At 43.8% G+C, this 25427-nt stretch overlaps 1 protein-coding gene, 1 non-coding gene and 1 pseudogene across 4 annotated transcripts in view; 1 reads left to right on the top strand and 2 right to left on the bottom strand.

Moving 5' to 3' along the window:
- The window catches only part of PRPF3 (pre-mRNA processing factor 3), a 32888-nt gene extending 7664 nt beyond the window's left edge, over positions 1 to 25224 (top strand). For 2 of the 3 annotated variants that reach the window (XM_066268050.1, XM_066268052.1), the window contains 12 exons: positions 1651 to 1734; positions 1915 to 2132; positions 2743 to 3049; positions 5384 to 5550; positions 7658 to 7737; positions 12392 to 12535; positions 17370 to 17469; positions 17645 to 17758; positions 18859 to 18977; positions 19253 to 19336; positions 21718 to 21779; positions 24868 to 25224. In XM_066268050.1, the coding sequence (XP_066124147.1) occupies positions 1651 to 1734; positions 1915 to 2132; positions 2743 to 3049; positions 5384 to 5550; positions 7658 to 7737; positions 12392 to 12535; positions 17370 to 17469; positions 17645 to 17758; positions 18859 to 18977; positions 19253 to 19336; positions 21718 to 21779; positions 24868 to 25014 (1626 nt within the window). In that variant the 3' untranslated portion in view covers positions 25015 to 25224. The remainder of the gene's footprint in view (positions 1 to 1650; positions 1735 to 1914; positions 2133 to 2742; positions 3050 to 5383; positions 5551 to 7657; positions 7738 to 12391; positions 12536 to 17369; positions 17470 to 17644; positions 17759 to 18858; positions 18978 to 19252; positions 19337 to 21717; positions 21780 to 24867) is intronic. The other variant, XM_066268051.1, reaches the window with a different exon arrangement.
- TRNAA-AGC (transfer RNA alanine (anticodon AGC)) lies at positions 9975 to 10050 on the bottom strand. Its single transcript has one exon. It is a non-coding gene; the product is annotated as a tRNA-Ala (tRNA).
- On the bottom strand, positions 10350 to 11548 carry LOC136328665 (IQ calmodulin-binding motif-containing protein 1 pseudogene; annotated as a pseudogene).
- Positions 25225 to 25427: the final 203 nt, after the last annotated feature.

The following is a 25427-nucleotide window of genomic DNA, read 5'->3' as shown; positions in this document are numbered from 1 at the left end:
CGCTTGACCGGGATCCACCGGCATGCCCACCAGGGGGCGATGCTCTGCCCATCTGAGGTGTTGCTTTGTTGCAACCAGAGCCACTCTAGCGCCTGAGGCAGAGGCCATGGAGCCATCCTCAGCACCAGGGCAAACACTGCTCCAATGGAGCCTTGGCTGCGGGAGGGAAAGAGAGAGACAGAGAGGAAGGAGAGGGGGAGGGGTGGAGAAGCAGATGGGCGCTTCTCTTGTGTGCCCTGGCCGGGAATCGAACCCGGGACTCCTGCACGCCAGGCCGACGCTCTACTACTGAGCCAACCGGCCAGGGCCCTGATAATGTTTTTTTGTAGAGAATTGGGGTGGAAGAATTTACATTATACCCTTTTGTACTTTTTTAATTATTGAACTATATAAATATATCATCTCCAAAAATGTTAAAAATAAATGTAAAAAATATTGGAGCTCCCTGACATCAGTCCTTTTGAAAAATTCAAGGAGAGTTATTTGATTTTATGCTTAAAGCTTATCATCCTGAACTTCTGTAGAACAGGAGAAGGTGTTTACAGAGACTATAAAACAGGTCTTTGTATTGTTGTCTCTGGTTACCCAATGAAGGGGACCAATAACATGATTTAAAAGTGGGTAGCAGCCTGTCCTGTGGTGGCAGAGTGGGTAAACCTGGAATGCTGAAGTCGACAGTTGAAAACCCTGGGCTTGCCCGGTCAAGACACACACAAGAAGTAATAACTACAAATTGATGCTTCCCATTCCTTTCCTACTACCTTTCTCTCTCTCTCTCTCTCTCTCTCTCTCTCTCTCTCTCTCCTCTATCTAAAATCAATAAATAAAAAAGGAGGGGCAGGCCCTGGCCAGTTTGCTCAGTGGTAGAGCATCGGCCTGGCCTACAGGAGTCCCGGGTTCGATTCCTGGCCAGGGCTCACAGGAGAAGCGCCCATCTGCTTCTCCCCCTCTCCCCCTCTCCTTCCTCTCTGTCTCTCTCTTCCCCTCCCGCAGCCAAGGCTCCATTGGAGCAAAGTTGGCCCGGGCGCTGAGGATGGCTCCATGGCCTCTGCCTCAGGCACTAGAATGGCTCTGGTTGCAACAGAGCAACACCCCACATGGGCAGAGCATCACCCCCTGGTGGGCATGCCGGGTGGATCCCGGTCGGGCGCATGCAGGAATCTGTCTGAATGCCTCCCAGTTTCCAACTTTAGAAAAATACCCAAAAAATGGGGGGGGGGGCAAATGATTTGTGTGGGTTCTGTTAGGAGTTCTGCATGTGTTATTTAAATGCTCACAATAGCCCTGGTAAGGTAGATATTACTATTTTTACCCCTTGTAGACTCTTGGAGGTTTAGGGACTAAATACGATGTCCAAGGTCACACAGGCATTAAGTGGCATAGTTGAGATTCAAGCTCAGGTTTTTCTGACTCCAGAGTCTTGGTCATCAAGCTGTGTTACCACCTAACATGCAGTATTACCTTGAGATGATGGGTTGAAAAATTCCACTTTCAGCTGTATAGGTTTATCTTTACTAAATTTTCTAGCCTATGATACAAGCAGAATATAATGAGGTCATTCAGAAAGCCCTTTGGATTTAGGAACCTGTATGGGAGAATTAAAGAAGAGACATTAACAGTTTTTCAACTTTCCCCCACCCCCGAGAGCAGATCAAACAGATGATGGAGGCAGCAACACGACAAATTGAGGAGAGGAAAAAACAACTGAGCTTCATCAGCCCTCCTACACCTCAGGTATTGTATTTAGATTATTTTGAAAAAAAGAATCTTTAGCACAGGATTTCTTGTTATCCATTCAAATGAGAGTCCAGAAATGACTGCATATTCCACTGTGTGCGTGGGGATGGGTGTGCGTGCACACGCACGTGCCTGCCTAATCCATCTAATTCTAATTTCTTTTTCTCTATTTCATAGCCAAAGACTCCGTCCTCCCAACCAGATCGACTTCCAATTGGTAACACTATTCAGCCCTCCCAGGCTGCCACTTTCATGAATGATGCCATTGAGAAGGCAAGGAAAGCAGCTGAACTACAAGCCCGCATCCAAGCCCAGCTGGCACTGAAGCCAGGTCTCATTGGCAATGCCAACATGGTGGGCCTGGCCAATCTTCATGCTATGGGCATTGCTCCCCCGTGAGTATCTACTTAATGGAACCCTGTGTTTCTGAAGCTTGAGAAGCAATAAGTACCTTTGAATGTTATTGTTCCTCTTCTTCCAAGGAGCTTAAGTTATTCCTTACATAGTTACATATTTCTTACATGTGCTCAATAAATACCAACTGATTTATTCTCTTGGCTTCCTTGCAAAGTTTATAATCTTATAATTGTTAGGACTGAGGTTAAGATTATTGAAGCTAGAAATAGAATCAGGTCTCCTGGTTCTTGACTCAGAGCTATAACTATTAAACCACATTATATGAGACTGTATCTGAGAGTTCTCTACAACTGGGTAAAGATGATAGACTTTATTTTTAGCACCTACTAATCCCTTATCTGATTCAAGAATTTAGGAGTAAAGAAAGGTAGGATTGCAAATTCATATCAGTATAATTTATCAGTTTTTTTCATCTGATTATACTCTAATATCCAGTTTGGTGTTTCCAATCAAGATGGTGTACTATTTACCTGTGGATTTATGTTCCCTAGAATTTGTTACGCTGGTTGCTGGGTTTTTATTTCTTTCATTTCTTGTTTGTTTTGTTTGCCTTATTTCATGTGCAATTTATTTTTTGTGGGCTTTTAGGAAGGTAGAGTTAAAAGATCAAACTAAACCTACACCACTGATTCTTGATGAGCAAGGTCGCACTGTAGATGCAACAGGCAAGGAGATTGAGCTGACACACCGCATGCCTACTCTGAAGGCCAATATTCGTGCTGTGAAGAGGGAACAGTTCAAGCAGCAGCTTAAAGAAAAGCCATCGGAAGACATGGAGTCCAATACCTTTTTTGACCCTCGAGTTTCAATTGCCCCTTCCCAGCGGCAGAGACGCACTTTCAAGTTTCACGACAAGGGCAAATTTGAGAAGATTGCCCAGCGATTACGGACAAAGGTATTTGGCTTAGAATATAACCTAGAACTTCAAAGATGTTAGGAAGGTGAAAAAAGAAATTGGATATAATTCCAAAATACTTTCAATTCAGTTCTCTGATTTTTTTTTTTTTTTTTTTTCCCCTGAAGCTGGAAACGGGGAAAGACAGTCAGACAGACTCCCGCATGCACCCGATCGGGAGACCGGGATCCACCCGGCACGCCCACCAGGGGCAAAGCTCTGCCCACCAGGGGGCGATGCTCTGCCCCTCCGGGGCGTCGCTCTGTCAGGACCAGAGCCACTCTAGCGCCTGGGGCAGAGGCCAAGGAGCCATCCCCAGCGCCTGGGCCATCTTTGCTCCAGTGGAGCCTTGGCTGCGGGAGGGGAAGAGAGAGACAGAGAGGAAGGAGGGGGGGAGGGGTGGAGAAGCAGATGGGTGCTTCTCCTGTGTGCCCTGGCCAGGAATTGAACCCGGGACTTCTGCACGCCAGGCCGACGCTCTACCACTGAGCCAACCGGCCAGGGCCAGTTCTCTGATTTTTATCTGATTTGTCTTAATTATAGTCTGCTTAGGTAGAAATAAAATTGAGTTTGAATATTCTCCACATTCCAGTAGCAGTGGAGGGAAACAATTCAGAACTCTTTGTTGCTAATGTTGGTTTTTTGTTGTTGTTTTTTCTTGTTTTTTGTTTTTTTTTATTTTTTTATTTTTTTTCTGAAGTTGGAAATGGGGAGGCAGTCAGACAGACTCCCGCATGTGCCCGACCGGGATCCACCTGGCATGCCCACCAGGGAGCGATGCTCTGCCCATATGGGGGCATTACTCTGTTGCGACCAGAGCCATTCTAGCGCCTGAGGCAGAGGCCATAGAGCCATCCCCAGCGCCCAGGCCAACTTTGCTCCAGTGGAGCCTCGGCTGCAGGAGGGGAAGAGAGAGACAGAGAGGAAGGAGAGAGGGAGGGGTAGAGAAGCAGATGGGCGCTTCTCCTGTGTGCCCTGGCTGGGAATCGAACCCTGGACTCCTGCACGCCACGCCGATGCTCTACCACTGAGCCAACCTGCCAGTGCCCAGCTAATGTTGGTTTTTGTGAGGAAAGCTATCCTGGTGTTAAAATTCGCTGCAGACAATCCACATACCTGGAGAGTTGAATTGACTATATTCACTGCTTTTTACCTTCTGATGTTCATCTTCTCTGAATGAGGTTTTCATAAAATTTCATTTCTGCATATTTGCTGCAGGCATGCACTGTGGGGTGAAGAGGTAGTGATGAGGGTGCAGTATATATAAATCAATTAAGTGAAGGATAAAATAGAGTAGAATGGCTCTTTTTTTCTAAACTTTCAGAAATTATGAACTAGTTACATTAGGTGTAAAGCAGAGTTTTTCAACTGCTGGTCTGTAGACTGATCTGCCAGAAATTTCATGCCGGTCTGCAAAAGACTAACCATCCTGCTGTTGGATGAGGATTATAGACCCAATGATCTTAGTTGAATTTGCTTACGCTCAAGGTGTTTTATGCCTTCGAGGTCCCTGAAATAGTTCTCCTATTTTCACCAGTCCCCAAGTGTAAAAAGATTGAAAACCACTGGTGTAAAGAGTTCAACAAAGGAGTATGTTATAATTGGGGAATTCTGACCTGTGGTGGCGCAGTGATAAAGCGTCGACCTGGAATGCTGAGGTCGCTGGTTCTAAACCCTGGGCTTGCCTGGTCAAGGCACATACGGGATTTGATGCTTCCTGCTCCTCCCTCCCCCTTCTCTCTCTCTCTCTCTCTCTCCCTCCCTCCCTCCCTCTCTCTCACTCTCTCTAAAAATTAACAAAAGTAAAACAAAAATTAAAAAAAAAAAAAACAAAACCCTGGGCTTGCCTCCTCAACGCACATATGGGAGTTGATGCTTCCTGTTCCTCCCCCAATTATCTCTCTTTCTCTCCCCTCTAAAATTAATAAGTAAAATCTTCTAAAAAAATGTTGCAGCCTGACCAGGCGGTGGCGCAGTGGATAGAGTGTTAGACTGGGATACCGAGGACCCAGGTTTGAGACCCCGAGGTCTCTGGCTCGAGCAAGGGGTCACTCAGCCTGCTGTAGCCCCCAGTTAAGGCACATATGAGAGCAGTCAATGTGTGAGAGGTGTCACAACGAAAAACTAATGATTGATGCTTCTCATCTCTCTCCATTCCTGTCTGTCTGTCCCTGTCTATCCCTCTCTCTGACTCTCTCTCTGTCTCTGTAAAAATAAATAAATTAATTAAAATTTTAAAAAAATTAAAAATGTTGCATAATTTGGGAATTCTACCACTTCCATGTTTTCTGTGACTTCAGTTTATCTTTCTGTCTTGGTTTTTCTTGTCTTTAGGCTCAACTGGAAAAGTTGCAGGCAGAGATCTCACAGGCAGCTCGAAAAACAGGCATCCATACTTCAACTAGGCTGGCCCTCATTGCTCCTAAGAAGGAGTTAAAGGAAGGAGACATTCCTGAGATTGAGTGGTGGGACTCTTATATCATCCCCAATGGATTTGACCTGTGAGTTTATTGGTTAATTCATTAGTTTTAGTGGGAAAGAGGATACTTATGCGTTAAGTAAAATTTTAAAATCTAAGAGAAATAACTACATACAAGTTCATATACGTCCAAAGAATATGTTGTATGTGTTAGTTTTTTGTGTTAATGGAGGCAGGAATGGGCACAAATAATCTAAAAGAACAGATCTGTAAATTACTTGCTTTTGTTACTCATTGTTACTGTTTTTAGCATATTTGTTTTCTTACATTTTTTTTGTTGCCTATAATAGGTGGTTATGTTTCTTAAAGATCCAGTGCAGAATAGAGCAATATGTAGATCAGGGGTCCCCAAACTTTTTACACAGGGGGCCAGTTCACTGTCCCTCAGACCGTTGGAGGGCTGGACTATAAAAAAACTATGAACAAATCCCTATGTACACTACACATATCTTATTTTAAAGTAAAAAAACAAAATGGGAACGAATACAATATTTAAAATAGAGAACAAGTAAACTTAAGTCAACAAACTGACCAGTATTTCAATGGGAACTATGCTCCTCTCACTGACCACCAATGAAAGAGGTGCCCCTTCTGGGTGTGCGGCGGGGGGCTGGATACATGTGGCCCGCGGGCTGTAGTTTGGGGACCCCTGATGTAGATCATATATTGTAGAGATGGACAGTTGAAACCTTTATAATCCTTTTTTTTTTTAACACAGAGAGGGATAGATAGGGACAGACAGACAGGAAAGGAGAGAGATGAGAAGCATCAATCATTAGTTTTTTTTGTGTTTTTGTTTTTTTTACAGGGACAGAGAGAGAGTCAGAGAGAGGGATAGATACGGACAGACAGACAGGAACGAAGAGAGATGAGAAGCATCAATCATCAGTTTTTTGTGTGACACCTTAGTTGTTCATTGATTGCTTTCTCATATGTGCCTTGACTGTGGGCCTTCAGCAGAATGAGTAACCCCTTGCTCAAGCCAGCAACCCTGGGTCCAAGCTAGTGAGCTTTTTGCTCAAGCCAGATGAGCTTGCGCTCAAGCTGGCGACCTCGGGGTCTTGAACCTGGTTCCTCCACATCCCAGTCCAACGCTGTATTTACTGCGCCACCGTCTGGTCAGGCTCAATCATTAGTTTTTCATTGCAACACCTTAGTTCAGGTGTTGGTAACCTTTTTGACTAAGAGAGCCATGAACGCCACGTATTTTAAAATGTAATTCTATGAGAGCCATACAATGACTCGTGTATGTTACGCATTATCCAATAAAAATTTGGTGGTGTCCCAGAGGACAGCTGTGATTTGCTCCAGCCACCTGCAACCATGAACATGAGCGGTAGCAAATGAATGGGTTATAATACATGAAATTGTTTTATATTTTTAACATTATTATTTTTTTTATTAGAGATTTGTCTGCGAGCCAGATGCAGCATCAAAAGAGCCATAGGTTCCCAACCCCTGCCTTAGTTGTTCATTGATTGCTTTCTCATATGTGCCTTGACCGTGGGGCTACAGCAAACCAAGTAACCCCTTGCTCGAGCCAGCGAGCTTGGGTCCAAGCTGGTGAACTTTGCTCAAACCAGTTGAGCCCGCGCTCAAGCTGGCGACCTTGGAGTCTCGAACCTGGGTCCTCCGCATCCCAGTCCGACACTCTACCCACTGCACCACCACCTGGTCAGGCGATACCTATATAATCTTACCAATTTCACCGTAATAAATTAAACTTAAAAGTAAAATTTAAAAAGAAACATTTGGAGAGCATTAATTATATCTACTTTATAATTCTGATTCATGGCTTTAGGAGACTATCTCAACCTTTCCTTACCCTTTGTTGACCACTGTCCTAGGGAATTACTGTTACTTCTGAGAGAATGTGGTATCCTTCAGGAGTGTTAGAGTAGAAAAAAAGTTGAAAATAACTAGTGTGGAGAGTGCATCTAACCATAATGGACCCAGTTTTTTCATCTGAAAGTTATATGTGTAATATAATTACATATTATAGACATGCAGGTACTAAAAAGTGCTTGAGTGCACTATAAAGAGTGAGTTTTTCATTGTGTTTTGAGACTCCCTCTCTTGAAATTATCTCTACCCCCATATCCTGTTTTCCCATCTTCCTCCAATTTTAGTACAGAGCAAAATCCCAAGAGAGAAGATTATTTTGGAATCACAAATCTTGTTGAACATCCAGCCCAGCTCAACCCTCCAGGTAACGTATAGATTGCTCAGTCAAGGCTCTAGAGAAGTATTACCCAATAGAACTTTATATGGTAAAGGACATGTTCTCTCTCTGCTGTCTCTATAGTAACCACTGTCCACATGTGACTATTGAGCATATGAAAACTGAGTTGCAATAGAACAACTGAGGGACTGAATTTAAAATTTTATTGTTTTAATTAATTCACATTTAAATACATGTGACTAGGGGCTACAGTATTGGACAGTGAGCACTGAGGCCTAATCTAAAGAGGACTTCGCCCTGGCCGGTTGGCTCAGCAGTAGAGCGTCGGCCTAGCGTGCGGAGGACCCGGGTTCGATTCCCGGCCAGGGCACACAGGAGAAGCGCCCATTTGCTTCTCCACCCCTCCGCCGCGCTTTCCTCTCTGTCTCTCTCGTCCCCTCCCGCAGCCAAGGCTCCATTGGAGCAAAGATGGCCCGGGCGCTGGGGATGGCTCTGTGGCCTCTGCCCCAGGCGCTAGAGTGGCTCTGGTCGCAACATGGCAACGCCCAGGATGGGCAGAGCATCGCCCCCTGGTGGGCAGAGCTTTGCCCCTGGTGGGCGTGCCGGGTGGATCCCGGTAGGGCGCATGCGGGAGTCTGTCTGACTGTCTCTCCCTGTTTCCAGCTTCAGAAAAATGGAAAAAAAGTAAATAAATAAAAAAAATAAATAATAAAAAATAAATAAAAAAAATAAATAAAAAAAATAAATAAAGAGGACTTCACTGGTGCATTTACAAGTTGGGCTTTTGCAGTAGTGTTTGTTGACTCCCAACTCCAGCCTTGTACACCATCTCTATTTTTAGGGTTTTTTTGTCTGTTTATTTGTTTTTTTTGTGTATTTTTCTGAAGTTGGAAACGGGAAGGCAGTCAAACAGAATCCCGCATGCGCCCTACCAGGATCCACCTGGCATGCCCACCAGGGGGCGATGCTCTGCCCATCTGGGGCGTTGCTCTGCCGCAACCAGAGCCATTTTAGCGCCTGAGGCAAGGCCATGGAGCCATCCTCAGCTCCTGGGCCAACTTTGCTCCAATGGAGCCTCGGTTGCGGGAGGGGAAGAGAGAGACAGAGAGGAAGGAGCGGGGGAGGGGTGGAGAAGCAGATGGGCGCTTCTCCTGTGTGCTCTGGACGGGAATCAAACCTGAGACTCCTGCACGCCAGGCCGACGCTCTACCACTGAGCCAACCGGCCAGGGCCTGTACACCATCTCTAAATATTTGCCCTTTCATCTTCTTTGTCTTCAGCTTTTCTCTCATCATTTTTGTAGCAAAAGTCTGTTGGCTCAGTCAAAAGAGATAGGCTGTGTTTTTAACTAGCTGAATCCCTTGGTTAAGTCACTTTGAACACAGAATTTTCTCTTTGTTGAGATAATACTGTGTTAACTGATACGCCTTCTTCAAGAGTTATGCAGATCATAGAAGACTTTAATGCTTTCCTCGGGTTTGGGATGAACAAAGGATATAATGCCTCAGTTAGTATATTTGCTTGCCAGTATCATCACTGACTTCAGAAAAATAGATTGAGATAATACCCTTTGAGTAGTACAAATGTTCATGTACGTCCTCATGCCTCCTGACCATCCAGAGTATGATCATAACAAAAATTTTTATTTTAAAAATGTGTAAGGCAACATTAAAAAAAGACAAATGTACTTTCTTCTTGATTCCATAAATTGGTTATCAAACAAACATGGTTAATAAAGCTGTAACTGGAACTAATTTCATTTTTTGAAAAAAAAAAACTCACCCCCAGGGGTCAGCAAGCATGAAAAAAACTCACTACTTAAAGGGTTAATCAGAGTCTGCTTAGCTGTCACCAGCATGAATCATTAGAAGAATGGGGGTGTTTGGGGGGGGGGGGTTGTTTATTTTTTTTAATTTTTTAAAATTTTCATGAACAATCGTTGAAAAAATTTATTTCAGAAACACCATTAGTTGGAAAACAGCAGAAACAAAAGAGAAATACCACTTTTTTTTTTTTTTTTTTTTTTTTTTTTTGCATTTTTCTGAAGCTGGAAACAGGGAGAGACAGTCAGACAGACTCCCGCATGCGCCCGACCGGGATCCACCCGGCACGCCCACCATGGGGCGATGCTGCTGGCCACAGAGCCATCCCCAGCGCCTGGGCCATTTTTGCTCCAATGGAGCCTTGGCTGCGGGAGGGGAAGAGAGAGACAGAGAGGAAGGTGCGGCGGAGGGGTGGAGAAGCAAATGGGCGCTTCTCCTGTGTGCCCTGGCCAGGAATCGAACCTGGGTCTTCCGCATGCTAGGCCGACGCTCTACCACTGAGCCAACCGGCCAGGGCCGAGAAATACCACATTTTTATATAAGCAGAATGACATGCTGAGTTGAGTTCCACAATTTAAGCCACTCCAATTTTTGTGCGGCCAGGTATGGAGGTGTAGGGGGGGAAAAAAGGAAACAGAAATAAGATCGAGGTAGAAGTTAACTCTTTGCTTACTTCCTGTAAGTGTTGTTTGGAGGGGAACCTCTGAAAAACTGAGTTAGGATGGGTCTATGGGTCTAGTTTACTAGCATCCCAGAAGGCAGAACCAATATAATCTCCTAAAATACAGGATTTGTATAATTTCTCAGGGTACCTCCTTAAGTAGGTTTGGGTCCACTAATGAATAAAGTTCCTAATTCTACACTAAGCTTATCCTTTGGGTAATCAATCTCATCTCCTGATTCTTCCCCCAACGTTTTCCACCAGGGTGCTTGTATATGCTTCAGAGTGGTGAGATGGGCCTGCTTGGCCTTGGCTGCCACAGGTCTGGATCTACTTAGGAAGAGCTCAGGTTCTTTTTCTTTTGCTTCCTTTAGACTTGGTGTCTTCATTAACTGTTCAATGTTGGTGCTGATCTGAGCCTGCAGAGCCTCTCTGTGTTGCTGGGCTCTGTCTTCTAGGGCTCTGCCCATGAAGTAGTGTTGTAGTCGTTCTTGTACTTGGGAATGGAGCTCCCTGCTGGTCACAGATGATATCTGAGAGCTTGGATGTCTTCTGACATAGTCATCTACTTGTTGCTTCAGTTCAACTTTACGTGCATCAGTAAGTTCTCTGAGTCCTTGCCAAGGAGCAAATAGTTTCTTTTTCTTATGGCACTTTGCCAGGAATTTAAGAGTAGCTGTCTGAAGTATGACAGCTGCTTTATACTCCATGAGAGATGGCTTCTGTTGGTGAAAATTTTTCTTTTCCCTGTACCCTCTCCAATGTTTCTGGATAATCAATGCTGATTTCTCTTCTAGTTCCCGGTTATGTTTTTCCACCTGAACTGGATGAACTATTTCGAGCATACTCAGTCATAATTCTCAGGAAAGTCTCATCGCTCTCTGTCTTTGGAGTTGCAGTTGTAGTCTGCGGTCCTCTTCTTCCTTCTGTCTATTTAGCTCCAGTAATATCTTCGCTCGTCTGGATCTGGAATTCCTCTGCAAAGTAATCAGAGCAGATGGAAGCTTCTTTAATCTCTTTCTAGTTTGGAAACCCTTCCAATAAGCTTGAATCAAACAAGCTGCTTGATGTAGTTTCTCTTCTCCTACTTCCTGATAGACTCTAGGGCTTAAAAGGCCAATGAGCTGTCTAAATTCTTGACAAAACTCTGTCCCAGGCTCTTTTTTATTCAGTAGACTTCTGAGTCCTTTGTAGCAGGCACTTAGTCTTAGTAAAATCAAAATTTCCTGATGGGATTCTGCCATCAACAGTAGGAGCTTTGTAGCAATACTTCTTAGAACTGGACTAGGAGTTAATAAAAGCTTGAAAATAACTTCATCTAAAATTGAATGCAGATTTTTTGCTTCTATTCTGAGTAAATCACCACATTTTGGATAAGTTGAACATGGCCTCCCACTAGCCAGAAGAGAGAATCAGTCACAATTTGGAAAAAGTGTAGTACTTTTTTTTCTTCACCCTGTTTTTTGGCTGTGTAGCCATAACCTGATGTAACCAAGGACACAAGACCTTGAGCACTGTCTTAATGTAAGCCGAATGGGGGTGTTTTTAAAAATTGTGTAAACCTGCTTTGGGTGTCCAGATGATTTTTTTCCATTCCCTATAATTCTAAAATTATAAATTTTATTATCTTGGCCAGTGGTTTCAAATTATATTTCTTAGAACATTGAGGTTCAGGAAGTAAGATCCAAATGGGATTCTAGATCAGTGGTTTTCAGTCTCCCCTTCATGGACCATTACCAAGTCCACAAGAAATTTTGTGCCAGTTTGCAAACGAGTTAACCACCCTGACGCTGTATGAAGATTATAGACCCTACAACAACAGGGTGGTTAACACTTCTACAGACTGGCACAAAATTTCTGGCGGGCTGGCACCATTCTGCAGAATGGAGGTTGAAAACCACTGTTCTCTGCCCCCGCCTACTCACAGTTCTCAAGCAGAGAGACCAGAGCAGTTCTAATTTTGTTTTCTATTTTTGCCACATTTCAGTTGATAAAGGGTTAAGTTGCTTAAAGAAAATCAAAGTAGAATACTACTCATGAAAGATAAGAATGCATTTTTAAAATATGACCTTACTACCACTGTCAAAATCTAAAAATAACCAAAACAAACTGAAGATCCTTTTAATGTGATTGATACAACACCTGTGTTCCTCTAATATGTTTATTGCTTTAGTACATTCATTTCTCTGATTAACAGTCGACAATGACACACCAGTTACTCTGGGAGTATATCTTACCAAGAAGGAACAGAAGAAACTTCGAAGGCAAACAAGGAGGGAAGCACAGAAGGAGCTACAAGAGAAAGTCAGGCTGGGCCTGATGCCTCCTCCTGAACCCAAAGGTATATATTTTATTCTTTTTTTTTTTAGAGAGGAGAGAGAGAGGGAGAGAGAAAGACAGAGAGGGAGAGAGAGGAGAGAGAGAGAGAGAGAGAGAGAGAGAGAGAGAAGGGGGGAGGTGCTGGAAGCATCAACTCCCATATGTGCCTTGACCAGGCAAGCCCAGGGTTTCGAATCGGCGACCTCAGCATTTCCAGGTCCACGCTTTATCCACTGCGCCACCACAGGTCAGCCAAAGGTATATATTTTAAAAGCAGGAATGAAAGGGTAGCATTTCTGTAAGTCTAGAGGAACTTTACCATCTCTCTATATTTGGGTGCTTTCTATTTCTTTTTTTTTTTTTTTTTTTTTTTTTTTACAGAGACAGAGTGAGTCAGAGAGAGGGATAGAAAGGGACTGACAGACAGGAACGGAGAGAGATGAGAAGCATCAATTGTTAGTTTTTCATTGCACGTTGCAACACCTTAGTTGTTCATTGATTGCTTTCTCATATGTGCCTTGACCGCGGGCCTTCAGCAGACCGAGTAACCCCTTGCTGGAGCCAGCGACCTTGGGTTCAAGCTGGTGACCTCGGGGTCTCGAACCTGGGTCTTCCTCATCCCAGTCCAACGCTCTATCCACTGCGCCACCGCCTGGTCAGGCTGGGTGCTTTCTATTTCTTAGAACCATTTATTGGCTCTTTTTTCTCTTTCCTAAATTTTCTGCTATCTTTCCCTATTAAGATAGATCAGTATATTCATTGTCAAGGCAATTAAGGTTTAAGTGTCATTAATTATATACCACACTGATCTTCCTGGAAAAATAATGATCTTGAAATTCAGGAAGATAGTCGTTCCACTATTTGCATAAAGTTGTTATGTACATAATTTTTTAAAAGATTTTTATTTATTCATTTGGGGGGAAGAAAGAGAGAAATAGAAGTGGGGGGGAGTCACAAGCTTCAACCCCCATATATGCCTTCACTAGGCAAGCCCAGAGTTTCAAACCAGTGACCTCAGCGTTCCAGGTTGATGCTTTATCCACTGTGCCACCACAGGTCAGGCTAATTCTTTTTTTTTTTTAAACAGGGACAGAGAGAGTCAGAGAGAGGGGTAGATAGGGACAGACAGACAGCAGGGGAGAGAGATGAGAAGCATCCATCATCAGTTTTTCGTTGCGACACCTTAGTTGTTTATTGATTGCTTTCTCTTATGTGCCTTGACCGTGGGCCTTCAGCAGACCGAGTAACCCTTTGCTCGAGCCAGCAACCTTGGGTCCAAGCTGGTGAGCTTTTCGCTCAAGCCAGATGAGCCTGTGCTCGAGCTGGCGACCTCAGGATCTTGAACCTGGGTCCTTCTGCATCCCAGTCCCATGCTCTATCCACTGTGCCACCGCCTGGTAAGGCCAGGCTAATTCTTAATATTTGAAAAATGAAAACACAGAGAAACCTCCTATAGTTTTCATTGACATTTGGTGATACATTGGTACCTTGACACACAAGTTTAATTCGTTTCATGGCTAAGCTTGTGACTCAATTTGTTCGTGGGTCAACGGAATTTCCCCATTTGAATAATTGAAATGCAATTAATCCATTCCGGCCCCCAAACCACATGAATTTCTTGTTTTATATGCTTTTAAATAAGAAAATGTACTTTATAAATAACAAATACATATACATATATATATGTATACACACACACATAATAAGAGAATGTAAAGAAATAAACTACTTTATGAAGTGTATTTACCTTCAAGGTCAGGCGAAGATACTGGTGGAGGGGGAGGAGACATTAGCATAACAGTGGCACTTCCCAAGCAGGAAGGGGATTAGCAATTTCACAGACAGCTGCCCAGCGCCATTTTTTTTTCTTTTTTTTTTTTGCCCAGCGCCATTTTTAACAATAAAAGTGAGCAAACTCAGAACATACAAATTTTACAAACTCATTTGCCCAGCAATCATCATTTTCTTCACTGACTTTTGGCTTTTTCCACCACCCTTTTTTTGCTTTCAAGAGACCATTTCAACAAAAACCTTTCCATGGAAGTTTGTTTCTTCCTCCCTTTCAGAACGTTTGGCAGGCTATCTAGTGGAGGGTGGCGGAAGCTCGTGATTCAAATATCTGCTCGTGACTTAAAGCAAAAATCCTGCGAGTGACTGCTCATCTCAAATTGCTCGTGATTTAAAGTGCTCGTGTGTCAAGGTACCACTGTATATTTTTTAAAAGAAACAGAGAGGAAGGAGAAGGGAGGGAGAAGGAAAGCATTTATTCATTGATTGCTTCCCATTTGTGCCCCACAACCTTGTCAGTTTGGGACGACACTCGTCTTATTTTTTGACAGAGACAGAGGGCACAGATGGGGACAGAGAGATGAGAAGCATCAATTCTTTTTTTTCTTTTTTTTTCATTTTTCTGGTGAGAAGCAGGGAGGCAGAGAGACAGACTCCCGCATTCACCCAACCAGGATCCACCTGACATGCCCACTAAGGGGTGATGCTCTGCCCATCTGGGGCGTTGCTCCGTTGCAATAGGAGCCATTCTAGCATGAGGCGGAGGCCATGGAGCCATTCTCAGTGTCTGAGCCAACTCTGCTCCAATAGAGCCTTGGCTGCAGGAGGGGAAGAGAGAGATAGAGAGAAAGGAATGGGGGAAGGATGGAGAAGCAGATGGGCACTTCTTCTGCGTGCCCTGACTGGGAATTGATCCTGGGACATCCATATGCTGGTCCAACACTCTACCACCGAGCCAACCAACCAGGGCCGAGAAGCATTGATTCTTTGTTGTGACATCTTATAGTTGTTCATTGATGATGTTCTCATATGTGCCTTGATGGGGGGGGGGCTACAGCAGAGCAAATGACCCCTTGCTCAGGCCAGTGACCCTGGGCTGATATCTATGAGCCTGCACTCAAGCCTGCAACCTCGGGATTTTGAACCTGGGTCCTCTGTGTCCCAGTCCAGTGCTCTGTTTACTGTGCCACCACCTGGTCAGACAGGAGATCAGGAGATGACACTCTTAACTGACTAAGCTAACCAACCAGGGCCTCATTTGGTAATTTTTTTTTCTTTCTTTTTTTACAGAGACAGAGAGTCAGAGAGAGGGATAGATAGGGACAGACAGAAAGGAACAGAGAGAGATGAGAAGCATCAATCATTAGTTTTTTGTTGTGACACTTGAGTTGTTCATTGATTGTTTTCTCATATGTGCCTTGACCATGGGGCTACAGCAGACCGAGTAACCCCTTGCTCGAGCCAGCGACCTTGGGTCCAAGCTGGTGAGCTTTGCTCAAACCAGATGAGCCCGCGCTCAATCAAGCAGGTGACCTTGGGATCTCGAACCTGGGTCCTCCCCCTCCCAGTTCGATGCTTAATCCACTGCGCCACCTACTGGTCAGTTGGTAATATATTTATAATATTTTAAATGAGCACTGTTATGCATAGGTTCTTTCACTAAGTGCTGTTATCAGAATGAAAATACCAAAGAAATAAATTCCCCAGGTGGAAGAGGGTAAACAAAGGGTAAATGGTGACGAAAGGAAATTAGACTTTGGATGGTGCATGCACATGCAATGTGGAGATGATGTATGGTAGAATTACACACTTGAAACCTGTATAATTTTAACCAATGTAACCCTAGTAAATTAAAAACAAAACAAAAAAAAGTAAGGCCTTGGCCAGATGGCTCTGTTGGAGCATTGTCCTAAAGTGCAGAGGTTACCAGTTTGATCCCTGGTTCAAACATACAGTAACAGATTGATGTTTCTGTCTCTCTCTCTATGCCTTCCTCTTCCTCTAAAATCAATCAATAAATATTTTTACAAAAAAAGTAAGAACGGAAAAAAAAAAAAAAGAAGTAAGAACGGCTCTGGCCGGTTGGCTCAGTGGTAGAGCGTAGGCCTGGCATGCAGAAGTCCCAGGTTCGATTCCCGGCCAGGGCACACAGGAGAAGCACCCATCTGCTTCTACACCCCTCCCCCTCTCCTTCTTCTCTGTCTCTCTCTTCCCCTCCCGCAGCCGAGGCTCCATTGGAGCGAAGATGGCCCGGGCGCTGGGGATGGCTCCTCGGCCTCTGCCCCAGGCGCTAGAGTGGCTCTGGTCGCAACAGAGCGATGCCCCCTGGTGGGCATGCCGGGTGGATCCCGGTTGGGCGCATGTGGGAGTCTGTCTGACTGTCTCTCCCCGTTTCCAGCTTCAGAAAAGGGAAAAAAAAAAAAAGTAAGAACACTTTAAAAGCAAAAAATTGCCTGCCTAATGGTGGCACAGTTGAGAGTTGACCTGAGAGGTCCCAGGTTTGAAACCCCGAGTTTGCCAACCTGAATTCAGACTCATCCCCCTTGAGCTCAGGCTTCCCTGCTTGAGTGTGGGATCATTGACATGATTCCATGGTCGCTGGCTTGAACCCAGAGGTCACTGGCTGGAGTCCAAGGTCCTGGCTTGAGCAAGGGGTGACTGGCTAGGCTGGAGCCCCCCAGTCAAAGCATGTATGAAAAGCAATTAGTGAACAAGTAAGGAGCCGCAACTCCGAATTCATGCTTCACATCTCTCCCTTCCCCTACCTATTCCTCTAGCTCTTTCTCTCTCTGACTTGCAAAAAAATAAGTAAATCAATAAATCAAGTTCCTTGTCTTTCATATATTTTTAAGCAATGTAAATAAATACATATGAACTATTTAGACTAATTGTGTGAACTTCCACAAATGCTAAGTTAATTATGTGGGCTTTCAAGGTAGGAGTTTTTGAAAGAAGTGAGTTTTGAGCAGATCTGAAATGGTAAACTGTGAGTTTGTAGAGAAGAGGACAGGTTTTTCCAGCTGGAGAAGTGATTTAGGAGATTGATTTCTCTCCTCTCTCCACTGCAGTGAGAATTTCTAATTTGATGAGAGTATTAGGAACAGAAGCTGTTCAAGACCCCACGAAGGTAGAAGCCCATGTCAGAGCTCAGATGGCAAAAAGACAGAAGTAAGTGCCATGGGATTGGGTGGAAACCCAGGGCAAGTCTCTTTCCCAAATCCTTCCAGGAAATCCATATTTGAAGGGAGGGGAGAGTCCTCCGTTGCTCTCTCTTTCCCTCAGCCCTGCCTCTGATCTTCAACAATGCCTTTCTCACTTGTGGATGTCCTTCCTGTCACGACAGAGCGCATGAAGAGGCCAACGCTGCCCGAAAACTTACAGCAGAACAGAGAAAGGTCAAGAAAATTAAAAAGCTTAAAGAAGACATTTCACAGGGGGTACACATATCTGTATATAGGTAGGTGTCTAGACTGGGCCAGGCTTTCCCTTAGAAATACCAAAGCATTTTCCAAGTCCTTGAGACAGAATCACTGTAATCTAAAAGCTTACCTAACATCAGCCCCTGCTCTCTTTAAATGACCCTAGTTGTGAAGTAGGAGTTAGTAAACCTTTTATAATAGTGAAGATTAGAGACTTATTCTTCTATCTCTGAGGTCTTCTTAGTGAACTAGTAATAGTTCTGATGAGTGAGTGAGTGAGTGAATGAATGAGTGAGTGAGTGAAGGAATGAATACACACACATGCGCGCGCGTGTGCGCGCGCGTTCAGGCCAAAATGTAAACCAAGGGTCATTTATGCTTTTTGAAACATAAAATACCCTACTTCTCCAGGAAGCATTAAAAATTTCTTCAATAACTATGTCCTTATCCTGATATATTGTGGTAATCCTTTTATTCCCACTCCAAATACACTTTATACATTGTAAATACTGTATTTTCTGCCTTTCTGTTGACTTAAATGTTTTTATTCTCTTGTAATGAGTCCATGTGTCTCTTCTGTTTTTTAAATGTGTGCTTAGTAACTAGTTCTTTATTATAAAAGTGGTACATTTATTATAACAGTAGTGAATTCTTATTAAGATAAAAATAAATTCTAACTGAATTTAGAAGATCATTTATTTTTTGATTCGTTAGGACCTCTTGCTATGGGTAGTTGCAACTAACAGTTTTTCATGTATCCTTCTGCAAATTTTTATGGATAGCATTGTAACTACATTCTAAGCATCTAGAAGGCAAAGAATTTGTGATCTTTATACTGGCAATAACAATTAGCTTTTAAGAATTTCTGGTTGATGATAAATAGCTCTCCTTCATTCTTGAGTAATTTGATTATCTGTTGTTTGTTGTAAGGTGTCCAGTTCTGGACATTGAAGAAATGTAAGACAGTGGAAATACAGATTTGTCAGTTGAATCTCTAAAGCATTAGTATATTTGTTTATTCCAAAGGCCTTTGTTTTTAGAGAGAAAGTCTTTTTGGATTCATCTATTTATTTGCCGTTCCATTCAGGCAGCTACTGATGCTAAAATGAAAGCCATAACTAAACTTTCCCTTCTCCAGAGTTCGAAATTTGAGCAACCCAGCCAAGAAGTTCAAGATTGAGGCCAATGCTGGGCAACTGTACCTGACAGGGGTGGTGGTGCTGCACAAGGACGTCAACGTGGTGGTGGTGGAAGGGGGTGAGTCTGAGAACAAGTGAGTGAGGTTCTCCCCAGGCAGCCCCAGGCCTGGAAGTGATTAGTGTGGTGGGAAAAAGAAAAAGAAGACTATTTTCTAACTATGCCTAGGTAGAATATCCTGGGCCTCTGTTTTCTTGTTTATTGGAGTAAAAGGGCCTAAGATGTGGCTTCTGGGATTACTTCAACGACCATACTAATGTCTAAGCATTGGATGAGCTCAGAGGTTTCTCACCATCTTACACAACTCTGGCAAAATTCTTTTTTTCTGTTTCCAGGCCCCAAGTCCCAGAAGAAATTTAAACGTCTTATGCTGCATCGGATAAAGTGGGATGAACAGACTTCTAACACAAAGGGAGATGGTGAATGGGGGTTAGAGGGGATTAAGTGGGAGGTGGGAGTGGTATTCTATCCATTCATCTATTTCCTTCATCTGACATTCTTGCTGAAACACTGGATAATGTTCATGAATTGTATAAAGACCTATTTGAACTATGATTATGCTAGACATTCATACAGTATTTATTATATGATCATATGCATGAGTGTTAGTTGATCCTTCTGCCTATCCTTTAAGGCTTTTCTACTTCTTTTTGCCAGTTTTGTTTTCTGTCCTGTCTCTGGATATTGATTACATGAGTGTATTTAGTTTGTGATAATGCAACATACTATGCACTCATATGTAACATATGCAAAGAGCCTTTTTTTTTTCCAATTTTACCTAACTTTTGCCCTGTTATACTTTCTGTTCTCACTTAAAGTGTTTTTGAACCCTACCAAGTATATTTTTTACAATTGACCTGTATTTTGTTTTGCAAGCGTTCCTATTTTCATTTGGTATAACTGCCCTCCTTGAGAGTGGACTCTTACGTTGGCATCTGAAGCCTGGCTCTCAAATGCTTAAAACAAGTTTTTTGCTTTATGTTTTTGGCCTCCCCCCTTTGTTTTTTCTTTGTATTTTTCCGAAGCCAGAAGCAGGGAGGCAGTCAGACAGATTCCTGCATGTGCCCAACCAGGATCCTCCCAGCATGCCCACCAGGCGCTGATGCTCTGCCCATCTGGGGTGTTGCTCCGTTGTAGCTGGAGCCATTCTAGCACCTGAGGAGGAGGCCATGGAGCCATCCGCAGTGCTTGGGCCAACTTTGCTCCAGTGGAGCCTTGGCTGCAGAAGGGGAAGAGAGAGACAGAGAGAAAGGAGAGGGGGAGGGGTGGAGAAGCAGATGGGCACTTCTCCTGTGTGCCCTGACTGGGAATCAAACCTGAGACTTCCACACATCACGCCAGTGCTCTCCTGCTGAGCCAACCGGCCAGAGCCGACAAGTTGTTATTTTTTATTGCTAGTTTTTTTATTTATCTTCTTATTCCCAGTACCTAGTAGAGCTCGTGACACATAGTAGGAGCTCAATAAATGTTTTTTGAGTTAATTTCCCTGCCTATTTTTTTTAAAGATTTTATTCATTTTAGAGAGGAGAGAGGGTGAATGAGAGAGAAAGAGAGATAGGAAAGAGAGGAGGGAGAAACAGGAAGCATAAACTCCCATATGTGCCTTGACTGGGCAAGCCCAGGGTTGGTTTGTTTGTTTGTTTTTGTTTTTTTTTTCCCATATTTTTCTGAAGCCGGAAACGGGGAGACAGACAGACTCCTGCATGCGCCCGACCGGGATCCACTTGGCACGCCCACCAGGGGGCGATGCTCTGCCCCTCTGGGGCGTCGCTCTTTTGCGACCAGAGCCACTCTAGCGCCTGGGGCAGAGGCCGAGGAGCCATCCCCAGCGCCTGGGCCATCTTTGCTCCAATGGAGCCTTGGCTGTGGGAGGGGAAGAGAGAGACAGAGAGGAAGGAGAGGAGGAGGGGTGGAGAAGCAGATGGGCGCTTCTCCTGTGTGCCCTGGCAGGGAATCGAACCCGGGACTTCTGCATGCCAGGCCAACGCTCTACCACTGAGACAACCGGCCAGGGCCAAGCCCAGGGTTTTGAACCAGCAACCTCAGTGCTCCAGGTCGATGCTTTATACACTGTGCCACCACAGGTCAGGCCTTCCCTGCCTATTTAAAGCTTCCCATCTCCATTGGCCAGATGGCGCAGTTGGTTAGAGCTTTGTATCAAAGCACAGAGGTTGCTAGTTCAGTTCTAGGTCAAGGCACATACAGGAGCAGATCAGTCTTCGTGTCTTTCTCTCTCTCTTTCCTCTCTCTAAAATCAGTAAAATAAACATTAAAGCTTCTTGTCTAATTTGAATAAAGAGTAACAGAAGACATTTGATCCTAATACATGGTAAAGGATGAGAGTACTTAAAAGTATTTGGGTAGCCTGACCAGGCGATGGCACAGTGGACAGAGCATTGGACTGGGATCAGAGAACCCAGGTTCGAAACCCTGAAATCACCAGCTTGAGTGCAGGGTCGCTGGCTTGAGCCCAAGGTCATGAGCTTGAGCAAGGGGTCACTTGCTGTGCTGTAGCCCCCCAGTCTAGGCACATATGAGAAAGCAATCAGTGAACAACTAAGGTGTCACAACGAAGAATTGATGCTTCTCATCTCTCTCTCTTCCTGTCTGTCTGTCCCTATCTGTCCTTCTATCTGCCTCTGTGTCTCTGTCTCTCTCTCTTCTCTCTCTCTCTCTCTCTCTCTCTCTCTCTCACACACACACACACACACACACACACACACAAAAGCATTTGGGTAGACTTGAATTGTCTCTAGTCTAAATCTAGGTCAAGATTTAGCTATAATACTGTCTTTTCCAGATGATGAGGAATCTGATGAGGAAGCTGTGAAGAAAACCAACAAATGTGTTCTAGTCTGGGAGGTAGGTGATTCTTTATTATAAACACTGAAACAATTTAGATAATATCTGATTCAAATGGAGTGATGGAATGGTAAAACTGAGCAATGACCTAAGTAATTCATGTGTTTTTTTTGTTTGTTTGGTTGTTTTGTTTTTCAGAATTCATAGTTAAATGTTTGATAGCAAATTCTTCCACAGTATATTTTAGTTAAGTTGATGAGTGTATTAGTATCTGCCAGCTGGAGAAGAGTTATGGAAAACCAGTGACAAGATGGCAAATTCTTGACTTGAGTTATTTCATAGTCATAGATGACGTTTGGACAAAGGGAAATTAATTGTTGGCTTTTTCTTTGTCTAGGTATTGTGAAAGAAGTACTGAACTTAAGAATATAAAGTTGGGGGCCCTGGCTGGTTGGTTCAGTGGTAGAGAATTGGCCTGGTGTGTGGATGTCCCTGGTTCGATTTCTGGTTAGGGCACACAGGAGAAGTGCCCATCTGCTTCTCCACCCCTCCCCCTCTCCTTTCTCTCTGTCTCTCTCTTCCCCTCCCGCAGCCAAGGCTCCATTGGAGCAGAGTTGGCTCGGGCACTGAGGATGGCTCCATGGCCTCTGCCTTGTGCTAGAATGGCTCCTATTGCAACGGAGCAACGCCCCAGATGGGCAGAGCATCGCCCCCAAGTGGGCATGCCAGGTGGATCCTGGTCAGGTGTACGCAGGTGTCTCTCTACCTCCCTGCATCTCACGTCAGAAAAAAAATAATAAATAAATAAATATATATATATATATATATATGGCAGTACCACTTACTAGCTATGCAACTGGACAAGTCATTTAATATCAAGCGCTGTTGTTTTATCTATAACATGGGTATAATTTCTCCTTCCTATTTTCAGAGGTTTTTTTCAGAACCTGATTAGATTATTATACCATGGTGCTTTATAAAATGTAACTAAATCACTCTTCAAATGAAACTTTTTGTGATTATACAATTCTTTCATCCCTGAAATCTTAGTGAACCAGTATTAGTTCTGATGAATGAATGAAAATTTATATGCTCCACTTCAGAATACACTTCATACATTGTAAATGTGTTCTGTTCTACCTTTGTATTTATTGTTTTCATTTTATTCTTCTATATTACTTCATGTGTACCTTCTGTTTTTAAAATGTGTTTATAGTTAGTAACTAGTTTTCTTTATTTTGTTGTTTTTTTAAGTTAGAGGAGGGCAGATAGTGAGACAGACTCCTTCCTGCATATTCCCTGACTATGATCCACTTGGCAACCCTCATCTGGGGCCGATGCTCGAATCAACTGAGCTATCCTCAGCATCTGAGGCCAGTGCTTGGACCAACCAAGCTATCCTCAACGCCAAGGGCCAGCGCTTGAATTATTTCAAGCCATTGGCTACAAGAGGGGAAGAGAGAGAGAAGGGGGAGAGAGAGGGGAAAAGAAGCAGATGGTCGCTTTTCATGCGTGCTCTGACTGGAGATTGAACCTGGGAATTTGCACGCTGAGCCACCATTCACTTCACTGAGCCAGCTGGCCAGGGCCTAACTAGTTTTTTGTTATAAAAGTCATAACAAAAGCAATGAATGTTTATTAAAATGAATTCAAACAATCAAGAAGAACCTTTACTGAAATAGGCCCCTACCGATTCCCTGATTCTTTAAGATTGCTATATTGATCATTGCTACTAATTATGCTTCATGTATCCTTCTCTCTTATCCCAAATTCCTCTAATTTAGGCATATAAATTAGGTCATAATAACCATAATGCCTGTTTTTTTGTCTCATAAGTTTTCACCTCCATATTTAATATCTCAGCCTCTTCATCTCTTCCAAATTCTCTTCCATTTTTCTCCAAGTATCCTCAGGAATTGTATCTCAGGTTCAGAACCAAGATAAATTCTGTTCTAGCCTCCTTACTGGACTCTGATCCCTGAAAGCCCCCCCTTTTTTTTTGTGGCAGAGACAGAATCAGAGAGAGGGAGAGATAGGGACAGACAGGAAGGGAGAGAGATGAGAAACATCAGTTCTTTGCTGTGGTTTCCTACTTGTTCATTGATTGATTTCTCATATGTGCATTGACCAGGGGGCTACAGTAGACCAAGTGACCCCTTGCTCAAGCCAGCAACTTTGGGCCCAAGCTGGTGAGCCTTGCTCAGACCAGATGAGCCCGCGCTCAAGCTGGCGACCTTGGGGTCTTAAACCTAGGTCCTCCGCATCCCAGTCCGACGCTCTATCCACTGCGCCACCGCCTGGTCAGGCTGAAAGCCTCTTGAGGTAGCACTTTATGATTCCTTGCTGCTGGTGCCTTTGGAGAGCATGCGCTTCTGCCCAGTATTGTGTCTTTTTCTGTTGTCGTTCTCTGAAGGAGCCTACCTGGCTCCCATTTCCCTCTCCCCCTTGTCTCTGTACTGTTCTTTGTCACTGGGCCACAAAGCCTCCTTGTACACAGGTCTCACTAAGTCTTGTGAAAAGAATCCTTTCAGCTTCTGGTTCTCTAACCCCTTTTTCCTGAAAGACCCAAATCTAGTCCTTGAGGCCTGAGGGAGAGAAGTTCACCCCACCTCACCCTCAGTAATCCTTGACTTGCTCTTCCACCCAGGCATCCTTCACTCAGTTTAAAAAAAAAAAATTATGCATAAATTCTTGAGAACTTTCTTGACCAGGTGGTGGTGCAGTGGATAAGACGTCGGACTGGAATGCCGAGGACTCAGGTTCGAGACCCCCAGAGGTCACCAGCTTGAGCCCAAGGTCACTGGCTTGAGCAAGGGGTCACTTAATCTGCTATAGCCCCACGGTCAAGGCACATATGAGAAAGCAATCAATGAACAACTAAGGTGCTGCAACGAAGAATTGATGCTTCTCATCCCTTTCCCTTCCTGTCTCTCTGTCCCTATCTGTTCCTCTCTCTGACTCTGTCACACACACAAAAAAATTCTTGAGAATCATAAACATCCAAGGAGGTGGAGATTAAAATTGCCTTTACCATAAAATCACATTTAGGTAGGCACATTGCTACACAAGTGTTACTGATTTTATAAAAGAAGATCTGATTTAAACTAGAAACTGCGGTGTTTTATGGCAAATTTTGTCTCTTTCCCAGGGTACAGCCAAAGACCGGAGCTTTGGGGACATGAAGTTCAAACAGTGCCCTACAGAGAACATGGCTCGGGAGCATTTCAAAAAGCATGGGGCTGAACACTACTGGGACCTTGCGCTAAGTGAATCTGTGTTAGAGTCCACCGACTGAGACTATTGCAAGTCCTGCCTCCACCCTCTTACTTATGTCTCTTCAGTCCTCTCTTATTCTACTTCCCAGCCAGCCCACTTGTGTGTGTGATCTCAGAACTGTGCCGAGCTGACATTGGGGCAAAGAGAGAACACGTTGCTTCTTTCCCCTGTCAGCCTGGTGCTGCCCTTTATTCCCTTTATGTGCATATAATTAAAGAGTTATTTTTAAGTTTGTATGATATTTTTCACACATTCATAGGTATTGGAGTTTGGGTCTTTAGGTGATCTTTTCTCCAGACTTATGGCAATTGCTGTGGAGAAAGAACATTTTTGTCACTGGTGTCTATGTGTATATATGAATGGATAGAAGGATGAATGGGTATGTATTTTTGAGGTCTAATAGAAATTTTCTGACCTCAGCTTGGAGCAGAG

This window comes from Saccopteryx bilineata, chromosome 3 (genome assembly GCF_036850765.1).
Source record: "Saccopteryx bilineata isolate mSacBil1 chromosome 3, mSacBil1_pri_phased_curated, whole genome shotgun sequence".
In the NCBI taxonomy this organism is placed as follows: Eukaryota; Metazoa; Chordata; class Mammalia; order Chiroptera; family Emballonuridae; genus Saccopteryx; species Saccopteryx bilineata.
The sequence above is the reverse complement of the archived record's forward strand: the minus strand, read 5'-3'. Positions and strand labels throughout refer to the sequence as shown.